We start from the raw sequence: 21,554 nt of genomic DNA, 5'->3' as shown, positions 1-21,554 counted from the left end.
TCCTTTCATTCTTTGAGAATCTTCAAGAGAAGCGTGTTCTCACTCCAAGAAGTCCATGCCTGCTTCGTGGCACTGATCGTCATGCAAGCCCACCAAGTGATAGGAATTCAGTTCATCTTCTGTTCTTCCCTTCTTGAAGTCCTTGGCACTTGGTGGACTCCAAAGAGTTATTTATTTTATTTTATTTTATTTTATTTATTTATTTTATTTCTCACTGTGCTTTTTATTTATTTATTTCTTCCTGTGCTTGCGCTTCCCCTCATGCCCTGCTGAGTAATGCTTTTGACCTAGTGAGGTTCCCATCTCCAGAACACCTGCCAAGCTTCTGGAGCCTCACTTGGCGTCTGCTTGTGAGCTGCTGCTGCCTGATTCTCTGAGTTGTGCCGTAAGCGAACTGCCTCATTCTCTGGCTCCTGGTCCCGTGCTGTACAGTGGCTCTTCTGTCCCATTTGACTCCTAGAGTCTATAAAGTGAGGTTTAAAAAGAATTTTTCTTTTTGTTTGCTTTGAAAAAATAATGATTTTTCACCAGTTTCCCATTCTTCCACATCTTATATCATAAACACAGTTTTGTATGAAATAAGTGGTTGGCATCCAAGTGGGCCCAGGTAGGTGCCAGAGTATACTGGTGCAGCCTTAAGTGAGATTAATTTGTGTGCCTCAATTAATAAAACTCCCATTGGAGTCACAGGATGGGTACTGGCTCTTGTCTGCTCGTTTTCAAAGGTATGTTTTGTTCAGTGTTGAGGAAATTGGAGCTGGGGTTATGATGTAGTGGGGGAACCTGCTGCCTGCAATGCTGGCATCTGATACAGGCACCCGCTCGATTTTCATCTGCTCCACTTCCAATTCAGTTCCCTGGTAATGTGCCTGAGAAAGCAGCAGAGGATAGTTGAGGTGCTTGGGGGCCCCTGCACCCATGTGGGAGACTGGGATGAAGTTCCTGGGTCCTGGCTTTGGCTGTGACAGTCATTTGGGGAGTGAACAAGCATTTGGATGACCTGCTTGTCTCTTCCTCTCTCTCTCTGTAACTCTGCCTTCCAAATAAATGTTTAAAAGAAAATTGAGTAAATTGAATAGCAAAGTGTGAATGTAGCACAAATGTGTCAATATAGGAAAATATCTAAAATTTGATATATTTTACACTTACATTACTTTTATGTAGGAAAAAAATGATGAAAAGCATTTGTGAGAATAAGTCTAAGCAAAGACCAGCAAATGTTTGTTTAAAGAACACAGAGTAAGGATCTTCAGGCTTTGCTGGCCACATCCGGTCTCTGTCGCAGATTCTTTGCAGTTATTGTTCCCCACTCTACACAAATGGCAAAGGCAGTTGGAGTGCATGGGAGACTGTGAGCTGTACTTGGCCTGTGTCCATTTTTCTGACCCTGGGTATGTAGCAGTAAGGAAAGCTAATCTGTGGAATTGAGCATCCCAGGGAGAAGATGTCATGTCCAGTAGGGGAGATGTGGCTGCTGTGTCCCCAGAGGGTTACTGTCTAGTGATAGAGCATGGGAAAACATAACCTCGAGAGTGGCCGAGGAGCAGGGTCAGGATTAAGAAAGTGCAAGAGATGCGTCAGTGCCGTCAGCAGGGCGTGTGGCCAGGATGTGGGAGAAGTAGACTGACCCTGTGCAGGGCCTGCTGCAGTACCCTGCAATGTGAAATGTGCTGTCCGAGGACAGAGCATCCTTCCTCTAAAATGGTGATTTTTTCTGAAGACTGAGTTCCTTGTAAAGAACTCCCAATGTTGACACAAGACTTAATGATTTGATGATTACACGGATGTAGTTGCATTCAACATGATCACACCTGTAGACCTTGATGATGAGAGATTATTGGAGTAGATGGATGGACTTCATTAGGGTTGAAATTAAGCCTGTATACGATATGTCCACTGTGGGGCTGATGCAGTGGTGTGGCTTACTAATCCTGCATTGTATTGCACTGGCATCCCTTACGTGTGTTGATTCTTATCTTGGATATTCCACATCTGACCCAGCTCCCTGCTTATGGCCATGGAAAGCAGCAGAGAATGCCTGAATCTTTGGGACGCTGCCCGCACATGAGTGACCTGGAAGAAGCTCCTGGCTCCTGGCTTCAGATTAGCTTAGCTCTGACCATTGTGGCCATTTGGGGAGTGAATCAGTGGTTGGAAGACTTCTTTATCTGTCTCTCCTTCCCTTTCTATAAAATTTGCCTTTCAAATAAAAATAAACAAATCTTTAAAAAGGACATGTGTTCTTGGAGAGAATTTTTTAAAAAGGAAACATGTGGTTGGACAATATCTAAAATAAACTAACAGTAATTTCTTATTGTTATAATCTTGACTGTGGGACATATTTCCAAAAGATACCCAGATTCCCACTCCAGAAATCATCTACTTAGTTCATTTGAGCAAGTTGTGTTTACACAGATACTGTAGTTTGTGAATCTTCTAGTACTTTATATTTGCATGGTAGATAAATCCCACGAGATCGGCACCCAGGGATTGTGAGAGGCTGTGACGGTCCTTTTCTCACCTAGACGCAGTGCGTATTCACCAGGTCTGATGCAAAGCCCTCACTTTGGGCTCCCCCTTGCTTCAAGCCAGTTATTTTCTCACTTAGGAAATATAAGCAGGCTAGTTGAAAGACGACGCTGCAGTGGGGGGTTACGCCTGCTGTCCCGCATCCCGTGCTGCCGCATTCACGACCATGGGAAGAGTTGCAGCTTTTTGGTTTGGTTTGGTTTGGTTTGGTTTGGTTAGACTGTTAGAGTATTGATTCATTTCATTCATCTGTTTGTACTAACCGGGTTGTAGAGATTGGCGATCTGAAGGAGCTGCAGACGCTGGATGTCTCCGCCAACCGTCTGCTGACCTTGCCCGAGAGGCTGCACCTGTGCCTGGCTCTGCAGTACCTCACCGCTGACTGCAACCACCTCTGCCATGTGCCGCGCCACCTCTGCCAGCTGCCCAGCCTCAACGAGCTCTCCATGGCTGGAAACCGCCTTGCGTTTTTGCCACTTGGTGAGTGAGTGCATGTGAACAGTGAAGAGTAAGATGGGCAAACTTTGGCTGGAATGCCTTGTTGTCTTCCTGATGATAATTGTCCTGCTCGAGTTCACTTGCCCAGCAACTAAGGCATCATTCCGACTTGTAAGTGGAATTTATTTTTTTCAGGGATTAAAAAAAAAGATTTTTACTAAAACCTGTGTAGGGGTTAAGTATTAGATGTGAAATTACTCTGAGAAAAGATTTAAAATGCGTGTTTTTGATTTTAAGTTGAACTAAGAATGCTGAGCTGTGTGAAGGAATTCCTGCTGGTGTCGATATATCTGCTGTTGGGTTGATGTTGACCTGGGAAGGCTGGGTCACTAGGAGAGACTACAGGCTTTAAAGTCAACAGAACCGCCTGCTCAGTTCACAGTGTCACGTTAGCTAAGGAAGAGCATATCATCCACTGTGCATGTCTGCAGTTGGCCCATTTGGACAAAGGCCTTACTTAAAACAGGACATTGATTTCACAGGAAAGTGCTTTATCTCGTTAACCTATATTAAAAGTGCTAGTGCTGACACTGTGGCCCAGTGGGTTAGGCTGCAGATTGCGACACCCGCATCCCATGTCAGCACGCCTGTCCAAGTCCCAGACGCTCTGTTTCTAAACCAGCTTCCTGCTCCTGCACCCAGGAGTGCAGTGCAAATTTCTTCCAGGCTTTTGAGAGACCCAGATGGAGTTGCAGGCTCCTGATCTGATTTCAGCCTTGCCCACATGTGGATGTTATAGGTGAACCAAATGGCTCCCTCTCTCTTGGCCACTTTGCCTTTCAAATAAATAAAGAGAGAAAAACAGGGGCCAACATTGTGGGATAGCGGGTAAAGCTGCTGCCAGTGACATCAGCATCTCACGGGCACCAATCTGAGGAGACTTAGCTGCTTAGCTCCCAATCCAGCTCCATGCTGCGGCTCCCTCAGCTGTGCGCTGCGCGTCCTCTGGTCCTCTGGTCACTGCCAGGCATTGGTGTGGTTGAGGCTGCGGGCACCTCCATACTGGTGTGCGTGAGGAACAGTTTGCTGTTACCCTCAGAGCCTTGCGTCTCTCTGAGGACATTTTTTTCTTTGTCAGTTGATCACAGGGTATCAGTGGAGAAGCAAGAGGGCCTGCACTGGGCCCCGAGGGGCGTGCTGCAGGGCCTGCACCTCCCTGCATTGCGCTCCGAGGGGCGTGCAGCAGAGCCTGCACATCCCTGCACCAGGCTCTGAGGGGCGTGCTGAAGGGCTTGCACTCCCTGCACCGGGCTCCGAGGGGCGTGCTGCAGGGCCTGCACCTCCCTGCACCAGGCTCTGAGGGGCGTGCTGCAGGGCCTGCACATCCCTGCACTGGGCTCCGAGGGGCATGCTGAAGGGCCTGCACATCCCTCTGCTATGTACAGCCCAGGATACAGGGAGCGGCCCTGGGCTTCCTCCCAGCCCACAGACTCAAGACTCAGGATGTGGGCCTGGGAGCAGGACTGTCTGCGCCATGGTGATGGAATCCTGTGAGGAGTAGGCTCCCTGCAGGGTGTGGAGCCTTGGACTCTGAGAACAGAAGGAAGAAGTGTCTGGGAGAGCCCCAGTGGCCCTGTGTATCCGGTGTGGAATGCCACTCATAAAGAGACAGCTGAAGCAGAGAGGTGGAGACCTGAGTGGGCTGCACCCTGGGGGCCACGGGAGGCTGGGGCCAGGGAACCAGAGAACAGGTTTCCGTGAGCAGGCTCCAGCCCCAGCATCCTCCTAAGGTTTGGAGTTTGGTTTGGCTTCATGTGGCAACTTTTGTTTATTTGGTGCCGCTTTGAAGAGACACTGAGAAAGGAATTCACTGACATCTTCAGGAAGAAAATAATTTAGGTAGTGCACTTGACTTTTGCTTGAACCCTTTTCTAGGCCACCCGATGCTAAGAAGTATCTGGGCGAGGAGGACTCAAACATGTAGCTGCCCAATCTGCTTCCTCGGAGAACTGGACTGCCTAGAAATGTGCCAAGGCGGGTACTTCCACCTCTGCCTCCACCACATCCCCCCGAGTGTTCAGATAGTGGGAGCCCTGACTCTGCAACCATGGCACAAAAACCTGTCTGCCTGTGCTGCGAGCGGGGGAGTCTTGTTTGGGAATCAGCTTAACTAAATTTCGGGTTTTAGTCTTAGGAGGAAACCAGTGTTTGTGGGGGCTTCTTCAAGGAATGTCGCGCTTCCAAGACTCCACAGCTGCTGCCTGTCATAGTGACTTCAGGCCCTGGTAGAACCATGGAACCCAGTAATGCTGCTCCAGGAGAGGCTGTGCTGGCACCCAAACCTCTGACCACCTTCTTCCTAAGATGGGAAGACACCTCCAGAAGGATGTTCCTGTTACAACTGAGGGACAGGCTTGGCTACGGACGGAAGCTGTGTTCCCATGGAGGTATGGGGCAAACGGAGAGCAGCGCTCCCTGAAGCCCAGAGCTGTGGAATTCAGCAGTGCCTTGAAGCTGGAACATCTATTGTCAATTCAGTGTAGCCCGGTTGATGAATTACCTGTAGAGCTGTGTGCCAAGCACCTTGGCTTCAGCAAGTGTAGGGAATGGAAAGAATCTTTCCTCTAAGGCTTTTGGACCAGATGCTCGTGGTGTGCCTTGCATGGTTAATAAGCCTGACAGTTCATGAAGGTGCACGAGTTACTGAGTGTTGAGAAGAGCAGGTAAGGGTTGTAATGTGGCCCAGGCACAGGTGGGAGATGCAAGGGCCCCCAAGTGCTGTGCCACCTAAACCCAGTGCCAGTAACTTCTAGAGCTGCTCCCAGGTCAGCGGATAGGATTTTTACTGAATGTAAAGTGAATGAGTTCCTCACCAGGAACATCTAGTATCTCAGAAGCCCAGAATCACCTGTGTATGACTCCCCAGGTGGGAAGCCGGAAGTGAGTCAAGTGGAAACAGCTTCCCCTTAATGACAAAAGATCTGGGTTTCTCAGCCATCCCGGAGTTGTCCCCAGAGACTGTGTCGGTGAAGTGTGTGTGCTCTCTGGGCATGAGTTACCCTGTGTGTCACAAGCTTGGGCTGCTCGTGAGAGCAACTCCTTCACTGCAGATCACACTCCTGGGCTTTGCTAAGGGGGCAGAGCTGGCCTGTGGCACCCCACGGAGCACTGCAGCTTTTCATAGTGGTAGGGGTTGTTTTCCCTTTGTGGAAAGCAGGTGTCTCCTGAGGAAGAAAGAGGAATCTGTAGTGACTCCCGGTGCGCTTTTAGAAGCCAGCTCCTAGACATTTTCAAAACATATGCTGAATTTTTGCTCTTTTTGTAAACGTCATAAAAAGCACGTGGGTATTGGCTGTACTGTGTCCCTCGCCCCCCAAGCCCTGGCCTCCTTGGCCTGCTTTCTCTGTGCTTGCAGAGAAAGCCAGAAATTGATGTTTACTCTTTTTTAACTTTAAAAAAAAATTTAAGTCCAAACCATAAAACTAGCCAAACTTCAAACCAACTTTGAAACTAGGTGATACCAGTTAATAATTTCTTCGTCTCAGAGATGAATGCAGGCTGTGCTGTAATGAACCATGAATGTATTTGATCTGCAATTCAAAGAGCTACTGCCTCGGGTCACTGACTGATTTGCAAATTTTGTGGCCTTAAACAAGTTTCTGTGAGAACAAGTTCCTTCTGGAACAAAAAGTCCCTGAGGTTGGAGTTACTTGCGTGTTTTGAGTAGAAGGTATGACAACTGCTTTCTAAAGGGGAAACCAAACACACCACAGAGATGGCAGTGCATAGAAATTATTGGGCATGTCTATAATCAAAGCAAAAAAACGAGAAGAAAAAGTGAAAGTAATGATCAACAGTGACAAAGGAGAGAAGGTCTTGAAAACGAGGTTCAAAAGCCAGTGATGGGAAAGCACTTGTCTGTTCATTCTGCACAGATTTTGTTTCAAGGAGCAAAGTTACAACTCAGGAATTCCAGAAAGTGCAAGTTCACAGCTCCCTCCTCTGTGAGCTCTTTTGGGGACCTTCTGTAGCAGCAGTCTTGTTTGGGTGGTTTGGTTTTTTGGTTTTGATCCTTCTGCTTGCCTGTTCATCTGGACCGTTTCCGCTGTCCCACGACAGTGCTCTGTCTCACGGCATTAGGTTCGGATTTCCTCAGGGGGCGCTGACAGGATTAGCCGACGTGGCTCGTGCAGCCAGCTGCAGACATAGGCTCCCTGGGCTGGTATGGGCGTCCAAGTGAAGACAGATGGGCAAGGTCATTCTCAGGGTTGACAGCCAACCTTGGGGAGGGAGGCCTGTTCTCCAGGGATCAACTATAAAAGCAAGGAAGGAGAAAGGGGTGCAGACTGTCATCCCAGAGGTGCCCCCGTGAAGCTGGAAGTGCCAGGGTGCGGTGGCCAGCAAAGTAGGTGGTGGTTCTAATTCAGGAACTTAGAGCTTTTTATGCTAGGACTGTGCAGCCCAAGCAAAGTCTGCAAGATGTTTCCATTTGACAGGAAAGCAAGAATATGAGGTGCCCATCTCTTGGAGTTGTGTATAAAGTTCTTAAGTTCAAAGCAAGCCCCGCAGGCCTGGCACCATAGCCTCGCAGCTCAAGTCTTCACCTTGCATGTGTCAGGATCCCTTTGGGCACCAGTTCATATCCTGATTGTTCCACTTCCCATCCCACTGCCTGCTTGTGGCCTGGGAAAGCAGTAGAGTACGGTTCAAAGCCTTGGAACCCTGCACCTGCATGTGGCAGACCTGGAAAAAGCTCCTGACTCCTGGCTTCGGATCAGCTTGGCTGTAGCCATTGTGGTCACTAGGGGAGTGAAACAACAGATGGAAGATCCTTCCAATAAAAATAAGTAGATCTTTAAAAAAAAAATCCCAGTGCCAGTGAGGACACTGCTCTCTTCATGCCAGTTTCCTGGGCCTGGGAGATGAGCTGTTGGCTTCCCCATACTCTGCCGGATGTTCAGGCTGAAATGGTTTCCAAGATCTTCTCTGAAGGACATGTTGGTATTCCTGCTCTAAATCTGTGAGTCAGGACTAACCCTTCCACTTTCTGGGCCCTTAAGGAAACAGAGACACACTTGGCCCATCACCTGTCTGCTCTGCAATATTCCTATCAAGTGTTCATCCCTCGCATCACACCTGGATGCTCTGGGCATGGTGCCAAGCCCTCTCATGTGCCCAGTGCATGTAGTCCTGCTCGGTAGCCTCCTCCTCCCTGGGCAGAATGGGAGTGGCTTGCTTCTGTGGATGAACTGTATTGGGTAGGCCGCCCAGCTCAATGCCCGGTAACATAGGTGATGCTTCCAGACCCCAGCACTGTCATTTGAACGCAGGGTGAGAAAGATTGTCTGAGTGTCAGAATGGGCTAATATTAGCAGCTTCTTCAGAGCCCAGTTGTACTCCATTTAAAATGCATGTCACTCATAAATAGTACAGAAGTGAGAACAGGTGGGGACTGTCTTCCTTTTTTTTGTACTCCTAGCGTCTAGGATGGCACAATGCCCAGCCCGTTGCTTGTTACCATTTCTTTGCTACCTGACTGTACAGTAGAAAAGGAGATACTTAAGCCTGATTGTTAATCCAGCAACGAAAGGAAACTTTGAGTCATTCAAATTCACTGAACTCAGTGTAGCTTAGCCTAACAGTTGCTGGTGAACTACTCTGTATAAAATGCCTTACTAAATCATAACTTATCATGAAATTGTATTTGGAAAAGCTGAATAGATCAGAAAGACTATTGACTGGAGAAGATGCAGTGGGGTGTGTGTGCGCGCGCATACGTGCACAAGTGTACATCTCAAGAAGCTAGCACTTAATTCATATCTAGAAATGTTGAAATAATCTTTAAAAAGGTGACAGGTATGTAACTTAAAGTAGTTTTAAGATTATTTCGGAATACATGTCAGATTTCTCTAAGTTCACTGTGAAGGAATCACATTTGCGGTGCTTAAAGGTACTGAAATGGTGCCTTGCAGTGTCTCCGACCACCCAGCGCAGAGCGTTGGCTTTCTGTGACTGGAGCAGTTGTGGCAGACAGCAGGTGTTTTGCTGCTTCGATGTTGCCGCAACATTTCCTGGAAGAAAACACATCATTCACCTTGTGATAAAGAAGTGAGGCCCGCATGATCGGAGTACAGTCAACATGGGCCCTGCCTGGCCTCCCGCCCCTCTGGGCTGGTAGACGAGCACGGCTGGAGCAGACAGCAGCCCTGTGGATTGCACGCCCTAGGCCTTGAGATGGGAGAGAGTGGGAGAGAGAACCAGAGTGTGTGTGCAGGACTCTCGTTTCCACTAATTTCCAAGCAATGAACTTTGATCTGTGAGTCTGCTAGGAGGAAGGGGAATATTTGAGACACAGTGTAGTGCTTTAAAAAGCTGCATGGACAAGTCCTTTAGCATCCGTACAGATGGGCGGCTTCTGCATGCCATGAACTTTACCCACTGGCCATGTTTACATACGTAATTTCATACTGCACTTTTTTGCATAGTGTTAGTGCATTAACGTTACTGGGAGAAAACAGACCACCTCATTAGCTGGTGAGCGAGCAGTCTCTTTTGAAGTTAATTATTGTGTTAAAAGGTTCTGTTACGAATGTAAGGAGTCATCCGGTGCCTTTTCACACAACAAACATTCATTTCAGCCTTATTTTGATTCAACTTCTATCCCTTGTGCTCGGGATGTGTGCCAGGGCTTACTGGCAAGCCTCCTTCACAACCTGTCCAGTGTTTCCATATCTCGCCCTCACCAGCAGGCTGTGCTGTGTCAGCAAAAAACCCAGAACTACCTGCTTCCCTTTTTGGTTCTGTGCTCTGATCTCTCTTTTCCAGAGTGGGAGGCAAAAGCTAAAATGTATCAAACACCAGTTATTCTGCAAGGGATCAAGCTTGGTACTGCATACATTGTTTGATCTTTATAATGTGTCTCTGAGAAGTAGGTGCTCCCTGTGAAATGTAGGCGTAACCTGTGAGATGTAGGTGTTACCTATGGGATTTAGGGGGTGTCTCTGGGCCGTTGATGCTGCCTGTGGGATGTGGGTAGTATCTGTGGGGTGTGGGTGGTGTCTGTGAGACACAGGTGTTGCTGTGGGATGTTGGTGATGCCTGGGATGTGGGTGTCTGTGATGTTGGCGATGTCTATGGGATGTAGGTGTCGTTTCCCACTGTGCAGAGGGGACACATTGCTGACCCTGGAGCCCACTCCTGCCCTTGATCTGAATACTGCTGTTCTGAGTCCCTGTCAGACCGTGTTGTTGGGAAAGCAGATGTGTTGAGTCTCTGTGCTCAGCCCATGTGACGTTGTGCTAATGTAAAGAGCTGTGGATCCAGCTGATCCTGCTTTTTATTCAACCCTGACATAGAATCACTCACACCATCCTAGTGTCTGAAAAAATACAGTCCCTGGACAGAGTGGTCAGGAGGTGCAGCAGAGCAAATGCCCTGCACTGTTGAACACCTAAGATACCAGTGTGAACCCAACCAAGTGTTCGACTTGATTAATTTTTCCTTTCTCTGCTTTAAAACTAAGAGAGGAGAAACGACTGAAACTATCTAAGAAGTAGCAGGTGTCAGCTTCCATCTTCACAGTGGGGTCGGGTCTCTGCAAACCACCTTGCTTAATTTGCTCAGCTCTTTTGTGTTAGAGGAGAGAGGGGCTTCCTCCAGCGTGCCTCTTTCTGTGTTCTTAGCTTGAGCGTACGGATTACTGTCTCTAACTGTTGCCTCCAGCTCTTTTCTGTGCAATTAAAGTGCAGAAAAGTGTTAATACGGTTTGCTACATGCCAAGGAGAATTCTCTCTTAATTGAACTTCTCCCGTAGGCCCTAGTTCAAGTGTGGCACCAACTAGTGGGAATGAGAATCGTAATTGCTCTGCGTTGCAGAAGGCTGTTTGCCAGGAGTTCGGCCTGACAACCCCACGTGCTTTGTTAGGAATTCTCACTAAGCTTGAGGGTGAACCTCATTCCCTGCAATATTTAGGTGATGAACCAAGGCCACACCCACAGCCAGCAAGAACGGGGCTCGCCCCTCTCTGCCCCAGCTCTCAGTTCTGCTGCACCCTGCACTGCCGTGGGAACCCAAGTCAGCATTTCCTCCCTGCGCTCCCTAGGGGCTGTGCTGGGCAAGCTGAGACCAGAGACCATCTGCATCTTATCAGTTTAGTTGCATTTAAAAAAAATACTCTCACATTTTCTGTGTACCTTCAGAGTCTGCACATCTCTGTAGGTGATGAAAGGCTTTATCTGCCTGTTGAAAGGGGTGGGATTTAGAGTGGAATCCTAGTGTCCTTTGGAGGCCTTTTCCTCTGCACATGCCTTCTGGTGTTTGTGTGATTGTGCAGCTTCTCAGCTTACCCACACAGCAGGACACAGTATGTTGCTGATTCTGTATTCTGTCTAAAGTAGATATTGGAGAGTGATCGAATTTCACGGATTGTCTTCATATTCAGTGACTCTTCCCGTCTGGTAGGATTGAGGCACCAGGCAGGCCATCCATTTAATGAGTGAAAGGACTAAGGCCCTTAGTGCACAGGCTTAGGGCAAGAACAGACACGCAGGCCCACGCAGCCCAGGGTGGCTGAGTGGCTTGGGGTGGCTGCGCAGCCCTGGGTGGCTCTGCAGCCCAGGAGTGACTACCTGGCCCCAGGGTGGCTGTGCAGCTTAGAGTGGCTGCATGGCCTGTAGTGGCCCAAGGTACCTGCGTGGCCTGGGCTGACTGCACAACCTAGGAGTTACTGTGTGATCCAGGGTGGCCCAGGGTGGCTGGGTGGCTTGGGGTGGCTGCACAACCTGGGTGGCTCTGCAGCCTTAAGGTGGCTCTGCAGCCTTGGGGTGGCTCTGCAGCCCAGGAGTGACTGTGTGGCTCCAGGGTGGCTGTGCAGCTTAGAGTGGCTGCATGGCCTGTAGTGGCCCAGGATGGCTGAGTGGCCTGGGGTGGCTGCACAGCCCTGGGTGGCTCTGCAGTCTTGGGGTGGCTGCGCAGCCCAGGAGTGACTGCGTGGCTCCAGGGTGCCTGCACGGTCCAAGGTGGCTGCACGGTCCAGGGTGGCTGCACAGTCCAGGGTGTCTGCACAGTCCAGGGTGGCTGCACGGTCCAGGGTGGCTGCATGGTCCAGGGTGACTGCGTGGCTCCAGGGTGCCTGCGTGGCTCCAGGGTGCCTGCACGGTCCAGGGGGCCTGCACGGTCCAGGGTGGCTGCACGGTCCAGGGTGGCTGAGTGGCTCCAGGGTGCCTGCACCGTCCAGGGTGGCTGAGTGGCTCCAGTGTGGCTGCACGGTCCAGGGTGGCTGAGTGGCTCCAGGGTGGCTGCACGGTCCAGGATGGCTGCGTGGCTCCAGGGTGGCTGCACGGTCTAGGGTGGCTGCGTGGCTCCAGGGTGGCTGCACGGTCCAGGGTGGCTGAGTGGCTCCAGGATGGCTGCGTGGCTCCAGGGTGGCTGCGTGGCTCCAGTGTGGCTGCACGGTCCAGGGTGGCTGAGTGGCTCCAGGGTGGCTGCACGGTCCAGGGTGGCTGCGTGGCTCCAGGGTGGCTGCACGGTCCAGGGTGGCTGCGTGGCTCCAGGGTGGCTGCACGGTCCAGGGTGGCTGCGTGGCTCCAGGGTGGCTGCACGGTCCAGGGTGGCTGAGTGGCTCCAGGATGGCTGCGTGGCTCCAGGGTGGCTGCGTGGCTCCAGTGTGGCTGCACGGTCCAGGGTGGCTGAGTGGCTCCAGGGTGGCTGCACGGTCCAGGGTGGCTGCGTGGCTCCAGGGTGGCTGCACGGTCCAGGGTGGCTGAGTGGCTCCAGGATGGCTGCGTGGCTCCAGGGTGGCTGCGTGGCTCCAGTGTGGCTGCACGGTCCAGGGTGGCTGAGTGGCTCCAGGGTGGCTGCACGGTCCAGGGTGGCTGCGTGGCTCCAGGGTGGCTGCACGGTCCAGGGTGGCTGCGTGGCTCCAGGGTGGCTGCACGGTCCAGGATGGCTGAGTGGCTCCAGGGTGGCTGCACGGTCCAGGGTGGCTGAGTGGCTCCAGGGTGCCTGCACGGTCCAGGATGGCTGCGTGGCTCCAGGGTGGCTGCACGGTCCAGGGTGGCTGCACGGTCCAGGGTGGCTGCGTGGCTCCAGTGTGGCTGCACAGTCCAGGGTGGCTGCGTGGCTCCAGGGTGGCTGCATGGTCCAGGATGGCTGCGTGGCTCCAGTGTGGCTGCACGGCTCCAGGGTGGCTGCGTGTCTCCAGTGTGGCTGCACGGCTCCAGTGTGGCTGCACGGCTCCAGGGTGGCTGCACGGCTCCAGGGTGGCTCCCTTGTCCATGATACACCTCTCCTTCATTGTTCCATGTTTCTTGCTTGATGGAATAACAGTCTCTTCTGGAATATGTGTGTCCACTTCATGATATTTTTTTCTACAAGGTTTTGTGTTTTTTTATTTGGTGTTAGGAGATAAAGATTTAACTAACGAGCTCCCAGATAATGGCGAGATGCTGGATCTACCAGTTGGGGAAAAAAATGTTTAGTTGTATGTTTTATTCTGTACTTGGGAGCAAAATGTTTGCACATGAATCTGCAAACATTTGGGAGTGAACCAGCAGACTGAGGACCTGTCTTCCTCTCTCTGTGTTCTTTTTTCTCTGTAAATCTACCTTTCAGATAAAAATGAATAAATCTTTTTTAAAAAATTGAAAATCTGAATATAAAAAGACTTTAAATTTTTTTGTGTGTATGAGTCCAGCACAGTGGCTCAGTAGGCTAATCTGCCTGTAACACCAGTATCCCATTTGGGCAACTGTTCTGGTCCTAGCTGCTGTACTTCTGAAGTCCCCTACTTATGGACTGGGGAGGCAGCAAAGGATGCTTCAAGTCCTTGGGCCGATGCATCCACGTGGGAGACCCGGAGGAAGCTCTTGGCTTCTGACTTCAGATTGGCTCAGCTCCGGCCATTGCGGCCTCTTGGGAACTAAGCCAGCAGAGGCAGGATCTCTGTGTGTTTCCTTCTCTCTGTAAATCTGCCTTTCCAATAGAAATACATGAATCTTTAAAATATATATACATATATTTTATATAACAAACACCGTCATCAAAGTGAAATGACAACTGCAGATATATGTATTTGCAACATATAGCACAGATCTGGGGCCAGGTTCCTGAAATGGAAGGACTCCACAAAACAGAGGGTGGAACACCGAAAACTTGGCTTAAAAAAAATGGGAAAAGGGTTTGAACAGACAATAAACCAATGTTTCTATATATGTGTGTGTATGTGTTTGAACAGACAATAAAGAAATGCCACTCATTTGTTTTTAAAAGTGTTCAGACTTAGAAAAATGCCAGTTAAATCAATGCAGAGCTAGCACCTCTCACCTGTCAGGAAGGCAAGATGCTTTCATGTGTCCTAGAGGCAGCAAGTGCTAAGACACACTGTGTCAGGAATGCACTGGATAACTACCTGGAGGAAATTTGGGCAACACTGGTCTGATCTTTGACCTGGCAGGTCCCCTTGTGAGAACCCATGCTGAAGGCACACTGCCAACGGTGCATACACGTGGGTGTATCTGCATGTTTGCGAGGGCTCAGATCTTTGAAGGGATGGTATCCAGTACCATGAGCACACCTGGCACTCAGATCATGGTTTCTAAACACCAAACTCCAGGGACAGATTTGTGCCACAGCTGGCGAAGCTGCCATGTGGGAGGCCCATATGCCACATGGGAGTGTCTGAGAGGAAGGCCCGCCTTCATTCCCAATTCCTGGCTTCCGATCAGCGCAGCTCTGGCTCTTGCCACCACTAGGGGAGTGAACCAACAGATGGAAGATCTTTCTCTCTCCTTCTCTTTTGAATCTGCCTTTCCAATAAAGATAGATTTTTAAAAAATGAAAACCAAAAACTCACTTTTGAGAAAGGAAGGAGAACAGCCGATCCCTAGAGATGGATTGCAGTTCATGAAGTGTAGCCAGACACAAGGTCACGGAAAACCACCATGAGAGAAGCACCACGTCATGCCAGAGATCCCCAGCAGCTGCAGGATGTCCAGGAGAAGTGAGATTCTTCACTGCCTCAGCGCTCATTTGAAGGCCTGGACTGAGTTTGGGGGCTCATCTGGGATGCCACACTCCTGGGGTTGTGGGCACAGAAGTGCTCCTGCCCGGGAGGCTGTCCTCCTCCGGGAAGAGTGATTGACAGAGCAAGTGAGCACACAGGGGAAGCCAGGTGCCACTTGGGCTCGGAAGTCATCATCCCTGCTTGCTGGGTGGCACAGGGGTCCCAGCCTGTAGCCAGGAATTCTTTCCCTCCCAGAGGTGACCCTTCTCCTTTGGCGGCCTGTTCCCACTGCTCCAGGGCAAGTGCTGGGTGGTGGGATCATTGTAACAGGAAGAGTAGGGCAGAGAGGAATGACGTTGCATTTGCCACCAAGCACTTCTTCGCTCCACATTTTTACACTTGTACCGTCTGTGGCTTTCTGATAGCCCAGAAGCCATCTATGAGCCATTAAATGGCAGTGACCATGTTGCATTACAGCTCTGCTCGGCTCTGGGCTCACATCTGTGCACATTGATATTCATGCCTGTGTCCCCAGGGCCTAGAACAGATCCAGCGAGCCCCTGAATGAGGAGAGGAGTGATCTTTTGAATGTCAGTGAGTCGGGCCCTCCTGATACGGCTGAGGAAAGTCACAGACAAGCTGATCTTCACACTCACGCAGAGTTGCAGGAAACCTCTCAAAGATTGTGTCCCTGCTGCAGAGGGCAGAGGTTACTAAGGTCACAGAGACCCTGTCAGGTGCCCATGTGACAAGCAGGGCAGGTAGCCCTGCTCTGTGAGAACTGGGTGTGGAAAGTAGGAGAGGTCACCCATTCCTGGGCACACAGAGGTGGCCAGGACCCATGAAAGCTTTCTGATACCTGCGTTTGCTGCACATGGCCCTGGGGAATAGAGTATCGTTCCTCACCAAGTTCCTTTACAGGAGCCTGTGCTGCCATGAAATCTGCATTCTGCCTCGTTTGGGCACACCTGTTTCTGGGGTGAACCGTTTGGGGGGGCCTTTTCCCATCTCTTCCCATTCTCATCCCTACTTGCCCAGTTTATGTCAACCCCATCTTCACATGTCTCTGGGGACTGGAACTTGGGTTCTGCCTCACATCTTCTCACCCCTGCAGCCACATCAGTCTGATCCCTGCCCCGCATCCCTGCCCAGCATTCTGCCCAGAGGAACTAGGCATAGGAGACCTTGATAGGAGATACTGAAGTAACACTTGTTGAAGATGATGAGGAAGAATGTATCATCCAGGGCACTGTGGCTATAGGGACCACTGCGGGGGGTGGGGGCGGGGTTGAGCTAACTGTGAGTACAGCGTGGGTCAGTGGGAATTGGCAGTCAGGATGCAGGATGGGGGCTGATGAATGGAGAATCTTCCCAGGAGATAGCAGGATGGAGGTAGGAGGGTCTGACTAACCACACCTATCCAGAATCTTTTTAAGGACGGGTCTGGGCCTGCCCAGCAGGATGGATGATGAGGGAGACAAAAAAGCTGATCGGGTATCAGGTGTGATCATATACCTGAGGGCAAACAATTCTTGGCTGAAATTGAATTTTACAGGTTGGTACATGGATGGACCTAGGCGCAGGTTGAGGAGTCTGAATAAAGAAGGGCCAAGCAGGCCCAGCACTGTAGCCTAGTGGCTAAAGTCCTCGCCTTGCATGCAGTGGGATCTCAAATGGGTGCCGGGTCTGATCCCGGCAGCCCTGCTTCCCATCCAGCTCCCTGCTTGTGGCCTGGAAAAGCAGTCAAGGATGGGCCAAAGCCTTGGGATCCTGCACCTGTGGGGGAGACCTGAAAGAGGCTCTGGGCTCCTGGCTTCGGATTCGCTCAGCTCTGGCCATTACAGCCACTTGGGGAGTAAATCGACAGATAATAAGTCTTCCCCTCTGTCTGTCCTCCTCTCTGTATGCCTGCCTTTCCAATAAAAATAAAATAAATCTTTTTTTAAAAAGGGACTGGCCAAGCAAAGAGTCTTTGTCAAAGGCATAGCTAGTTGTTTAGGCTGACCCACCTCGGTCCACCCTATGTAACATTTTCCTTGGGAAAAATGAAAACAGATGACCAACAGCAAGCTGTGTTCTTAAACTGTTTATAATTTGTTGTAGAAGGTTTGTGCTGGAAAAAAAATTCTAGTCCCAGTTGTCTGGAGCTGAGCTCTGTATGGAGGTCAACATAGGGTTTACTGGGGGCAGAATCTGCATGGCCCAGGAGACATAAGCCTGGTGACTTTGAATTGGTTCTGGTAACTGTTCCCAAGTGGGCCCATTCTAGTCAGAATTGATGTGTCCATGAGACCTTCCCATCTGTCCTTACACAGTAGTATATGCTGAGAACATTGGCTTGGTCCCAAAGGCAGGCATTAGGTAAGTCTTTCTCAGGTTGGAGACCACCTTTTTTAGAGCATGCTCAGTTACAAATATCTTTGGAGACTGGAGCGAAGGCCACTGATTAACCTTAAGAAGCACATTTCTGGAAAGTGCTAAGGAATGCATGGATTAAGGGCAAAGGACTGGGCAGGGTTGCTCCAGCTGGCAAGGATGCACCGGGCCCTGAGAGTACAGAGCGGTGGGTGAGGTTAACGCTCTCCTGGCCTCTCCTCAGATGGGACTCAGAAGGTGTTGTTTTTTACTGGAATGTTCTGGTAGCCTTTTAGAGACAGTTTGTTCTCAAACTTAACAGTTTGAAGAGATCAAAGTCAAGCTTGGTTAAGTAATGTTCCTGCAGTCATGTCTTCTGAAGCAGAATCTAATGTTGCAGCTGACATAATTTCACACTGGGAATTAAATCCGCATTTTTTTCTCTCCCAGAACATGGAATTTTGAATCTTTGTAATCCTGTGTGTTAACGTCACAGAGCTCACAGTACTTTTCTTTGGGGCCCAGATTTAGGTCGCTCTCGAGAACTTCAGTACGTGTATGTGGATAACAACCGCTCCCTGAAAGGCTTGCCGTCGTACCTGTACAATAAAGTCATCGGGTGCAGTGGGTAAGGCTGCTTGCACATTTTGCACACGTTTTACTCTTGATTATCCTGTTGCATTTTGTCTTTGACCTTATTAAGCTAAACTAAATGTAGAAACTCCAAATGCATTTAGGCAGGCAGTTTAGAATATTGAATGCTGTGCTCAATTAGTAAGCAGTGGATTTAGTCACTAAGTTGGCGATACTTGCTTATCAAAAGAAAATGAGCCCACACATACCTTCTTTTTGTTGTTTTTACTACGGGAATAAGCAGGGTTTTTTTTAAAGTGTACTTGATGATTGTGTTGGACGTGATGATATATATATATACAATATGTATACATCTACATACTGTCACATGTACCATTATAAACACAGAAAGAGAAGCCAGCACTAAGTCAGATTTTCTTTCTCTCAACTCCACTGCAGTGATGGCTTGACCACAGTGATGACCCCAGGATCCAAGGTTTTACTCGCTGAAAGTATTTAGCACTCACACCTGAGATAGTCCTGGAATATTCATTGTGATCTAGTGACCCATTCAGGAGAAGGGGGCATCTCAAAGCCCAATGCAGCAGCAGCCCTTGCTTCTTAGCCACCTTTCAGAAGGATGGGCTCAGCTAGCTCTCCCTGCACAGCAGTGGCACTAACCCGCAAAATACAGCCCAGAGTGGGCAGAGGTCAAGACGGGACCACTGGACCACCACATCCCACTGCTGCAGCAACCCAGAAAGCTATGGGGCACCCTGCCTGTCATTGTGGCTCTCCCCTTTTGATCCCAAGTGTTTCATACAAGCTGGCTCACTCTGCGTCAGTCTGACAAGAAGAAGGGTAATAATGAGTGTATCCCTGGAGGACAGCTGTTTCCCAGCCAGCCTGGCTCCAGGAGGTAGGCAGCGAGCTGGGGACGCTCCACAGAGGGCAGTACTGGGAGTAGGATCCTCCCCATAGGAAACATTAAACAGTTATTGTCTTGGGAAAGCCTGAGATGAGTTCAGTGCTTTGTGTGGGCTGATGAAATCCAAGCTGAGAGATGTGCTCCAGAACCTTCTGTGAAGTAGAGACGGTGGAGTGTGAGATGGTTTTAGCTTAGTGATTTTTCCACAGCTGGACGTTGAGCCAGTCGTCCTCCCGGTGAATTCTTACAAGACCATCACCACGGCCTGGTTTCCTCCAAGTGGTGACTAAAATGCCCTCGGCCACCCCACAGCACAGGGTGATGCAACATGGCTCAGGGCGGAAGGTGCTTTTCCCACACCAGCATCTCCAGGGACTGCCAGAGCTGTGACCTAAATCTCAATAAAGCACCTTGACTTCAGTGTTCAGATGTGGATGTCCCTGAGTGCCAGAAGGTTCCATGTGTGCTGAGTGGAGAGAGACTTTCTCATCTTTAACATAGTGTTCGGCAGCGGTGTCGTGAATGCTATGATCACTGCACGTCTTTGAGACGATAAACTGTAGGGATAACCCTGGGATCTCTCAGCTAGTAGTTTACGTTTTGTTGTTACTGTGTTTTGTTCATGGTAATGAAGAAGTTGTTGCTAATAGAACAGTATCAAACAACCAATTTTCTAATATTAGCAGTAGAGAGGGTGTTTGCAATTAATAATCCAAAATGGACTATAATCCAAAAGATACACATCTGGTTTTGGTCTTTGTCTTTGTTTTTATTTTTCGATGTGATGGTTTAACTCAAAACTCAGAATGCATTTCAACCATGGCATCCCAAGCCAGCTCACTGAAAGCCTATCCAACCTGTTTTGCACCCAACAACTGATACTTCTTTGTGTAATATTTCTATGATGAATTGTATTCAGAATCTTTGGACTCGATGGCTGCACATGTCCTGACAGGAGACTTCAGGTTGCCCTGTTGACTCTCCCTTCTGTCTGATGAATATGTGAAAAGGGACTTCCTGTGCCAGGTCAGTGCAGTGGGCTGGAGGCCTGCAGACCATGTTTCAGGATGCTGAACGGGGACCATGGTTCCCTTGTTCATTCACTGAGCATATGCTGAACAGCCATTCTGGGCTGCGTGCTAGACCGTGGGCCTGAGTGCTGATCCAAACAGCACAGCACCTGCCCCTGTGGATCTCATCATCTCACCAGGGAGCTAGGGAGCAGCTTGCTGCTGGTCCTCTTCAAGGAGACATTTAAGCTGAGCTCTGAAGGATGAGCTCACTTGGTGCCCCGCTGCCCCGTGCACTGCTTGCAGGCCAGTGCAGGTGCACACAAGGCACACACTGGCTTCTGCCTCCGCGGTGCTTTCGGTGGGATCGCTGCGATCCCTTTGTCACTTAAGGATCTTAAGAGAACTGGGGCAACAGCACTTAAAACTGGACGCATCAGAAGCCTGCAGACATTGTCTAAGAGGTGTATGTTCAGTGTCGCACCCCAGAGGGAATACAGAAAACGGAGCCTGAACTGGCTTCAAACTGCAGAACAGACGAAGTGCAATTTTATGGAATCCAAGCAGTCTTAGATGTTCATGCAGATGCGAATGCGTTTTGTTAGCTCCTCCTCCTTAAATGTTTACGCGCTTTCCAGGTAGTTACTGAACATTAACCAGCAGGTCGGAGCTGTGCTAGAAATTATGAGAAAGACAAAGATAATTTAGATGTTTATCCTGACAGGTAGACATAATTATAATCTAAACATTAAAACCATAAGAAAGGTCGAATGGTGAAAACGTAGAACATGGAGCTGGCTTCCAGGACCTGTCGCCTCAGCCACATGCCGTCACTGGCTTCCAGGACCTGTCGCCTCAGCCACATGCCGTCACTGGCTTCCAGGACCTGTCGCCTCAGCCACACGCTGTCATTTCTGTGGCACTTGCTGATGCCCACACCCGTCAGTCCTCTGCATGGTGGGGCTGGAAGTGTGGCACAGCAGGTGCCCCCAGGAGGGAGGGTGGCTGGAGCCATCATGGTTGCTGCCTGTCACAGTTTCGTTGCCTCTACACCCTCTTCTAGCTTCACTGGAAAGTGTTATTCTTTGTTTCCCTGTGTTTGTTGCTGTTGTTACAGAAATGAATGTCTTCAGTTCTACATTGTATCATTCCAAGTCAGAGCTTTAGGAAGTAGTAATTGGCATGATGGCATACTCAGGAGTACCTAATGGTGAAAGTGACCATATCTGAGTGTTATTTTTCCAGTTATCTAGTGAGAAGAAGAAAAGCAAAGCAGTGCCTCGCCTTTATGTATGTGTGAGTGTGTAAATAAGCAGTTGTACCTGGATTCGGGAGCAATTTAATTTAATGACTCACTAATGGTTTGTTAATGTAGGTAATGAAGGTAATAGAATTTTTTGCAGGAGAAAGACATGCTACATTGTGAGTCAAACTAGTACACTACCAATGCCTTACTGCTCACAGTTCGTTTCTAGGTGGGGCTGCTTGTTCACCCAGATCCAACTAATACTGTATGTAGGCAGTTCCATGGGGGAAGCCCAAAGCAGCTTAGCCACAGTGCAGGAACTGAAGTGTGACGTGAGCTGTCACTCAGAAGAGTTTGCAGCTTGGTTCAAGAAAATTTAATTACATGTGAAAACAAAAATATTAATACTCCAGAGCATCACCAATATAATTTTCACAGCATGCAGGATACAGCTGAGAATTACATGGCATTTA

At 49.5% G+C, this 21,554-nt stretch overlaps 1 protein-coding gene across 3 annotated transcripts in view; it reads left to right on the top strand.

Moving 5' to 3' along the window:
- Nucleotides 1-21,554, top strand: part of LRRC28 (leucine rich repeat containing 28) — a 120,245-nt gene that overhangs the window by 78,420 nt on the left and 20,271 nt on the right. For 2 of the 3 annotated variants that reach the window (XM_058666586.1, XM_004593162.2), the window contains 2 exons: nt 2,803-3,009; nt 17,850-17,952. In XM_058666586.1, coding sequence (XP_058522569.1) covers nt 2,803-3,009; nt 17,850-17,952 — 310 coding nt within the window. The remainder of the gene's footprint in view (nt 1-2,802; nt 3,010-17,849; nt 17,953-21,554) is intronic. The other variant, XM_036495549.2, reaches the window with a different exon arrangement.

This window comes from Ochotona princeps, chromosome 6, assembly GCF_030435755.1.
Source record: "Ochotona princeps isolate mOchPri1 chromosome 6, mOchPri1.hap1, whole genome shotgun sequence".
NCBI classification, from domain to species: Eukaryota; Metazoa; Chordata; class Mammalia; order Lagomorpha; family Ochotonidae; genus Ochotona; species Ochotona princeps.
The sequence above is the reverse complement of the archived record's forward strand: the minus strand, read 5'-3'. Positions and strand labels throughout refer to the sequence as shown.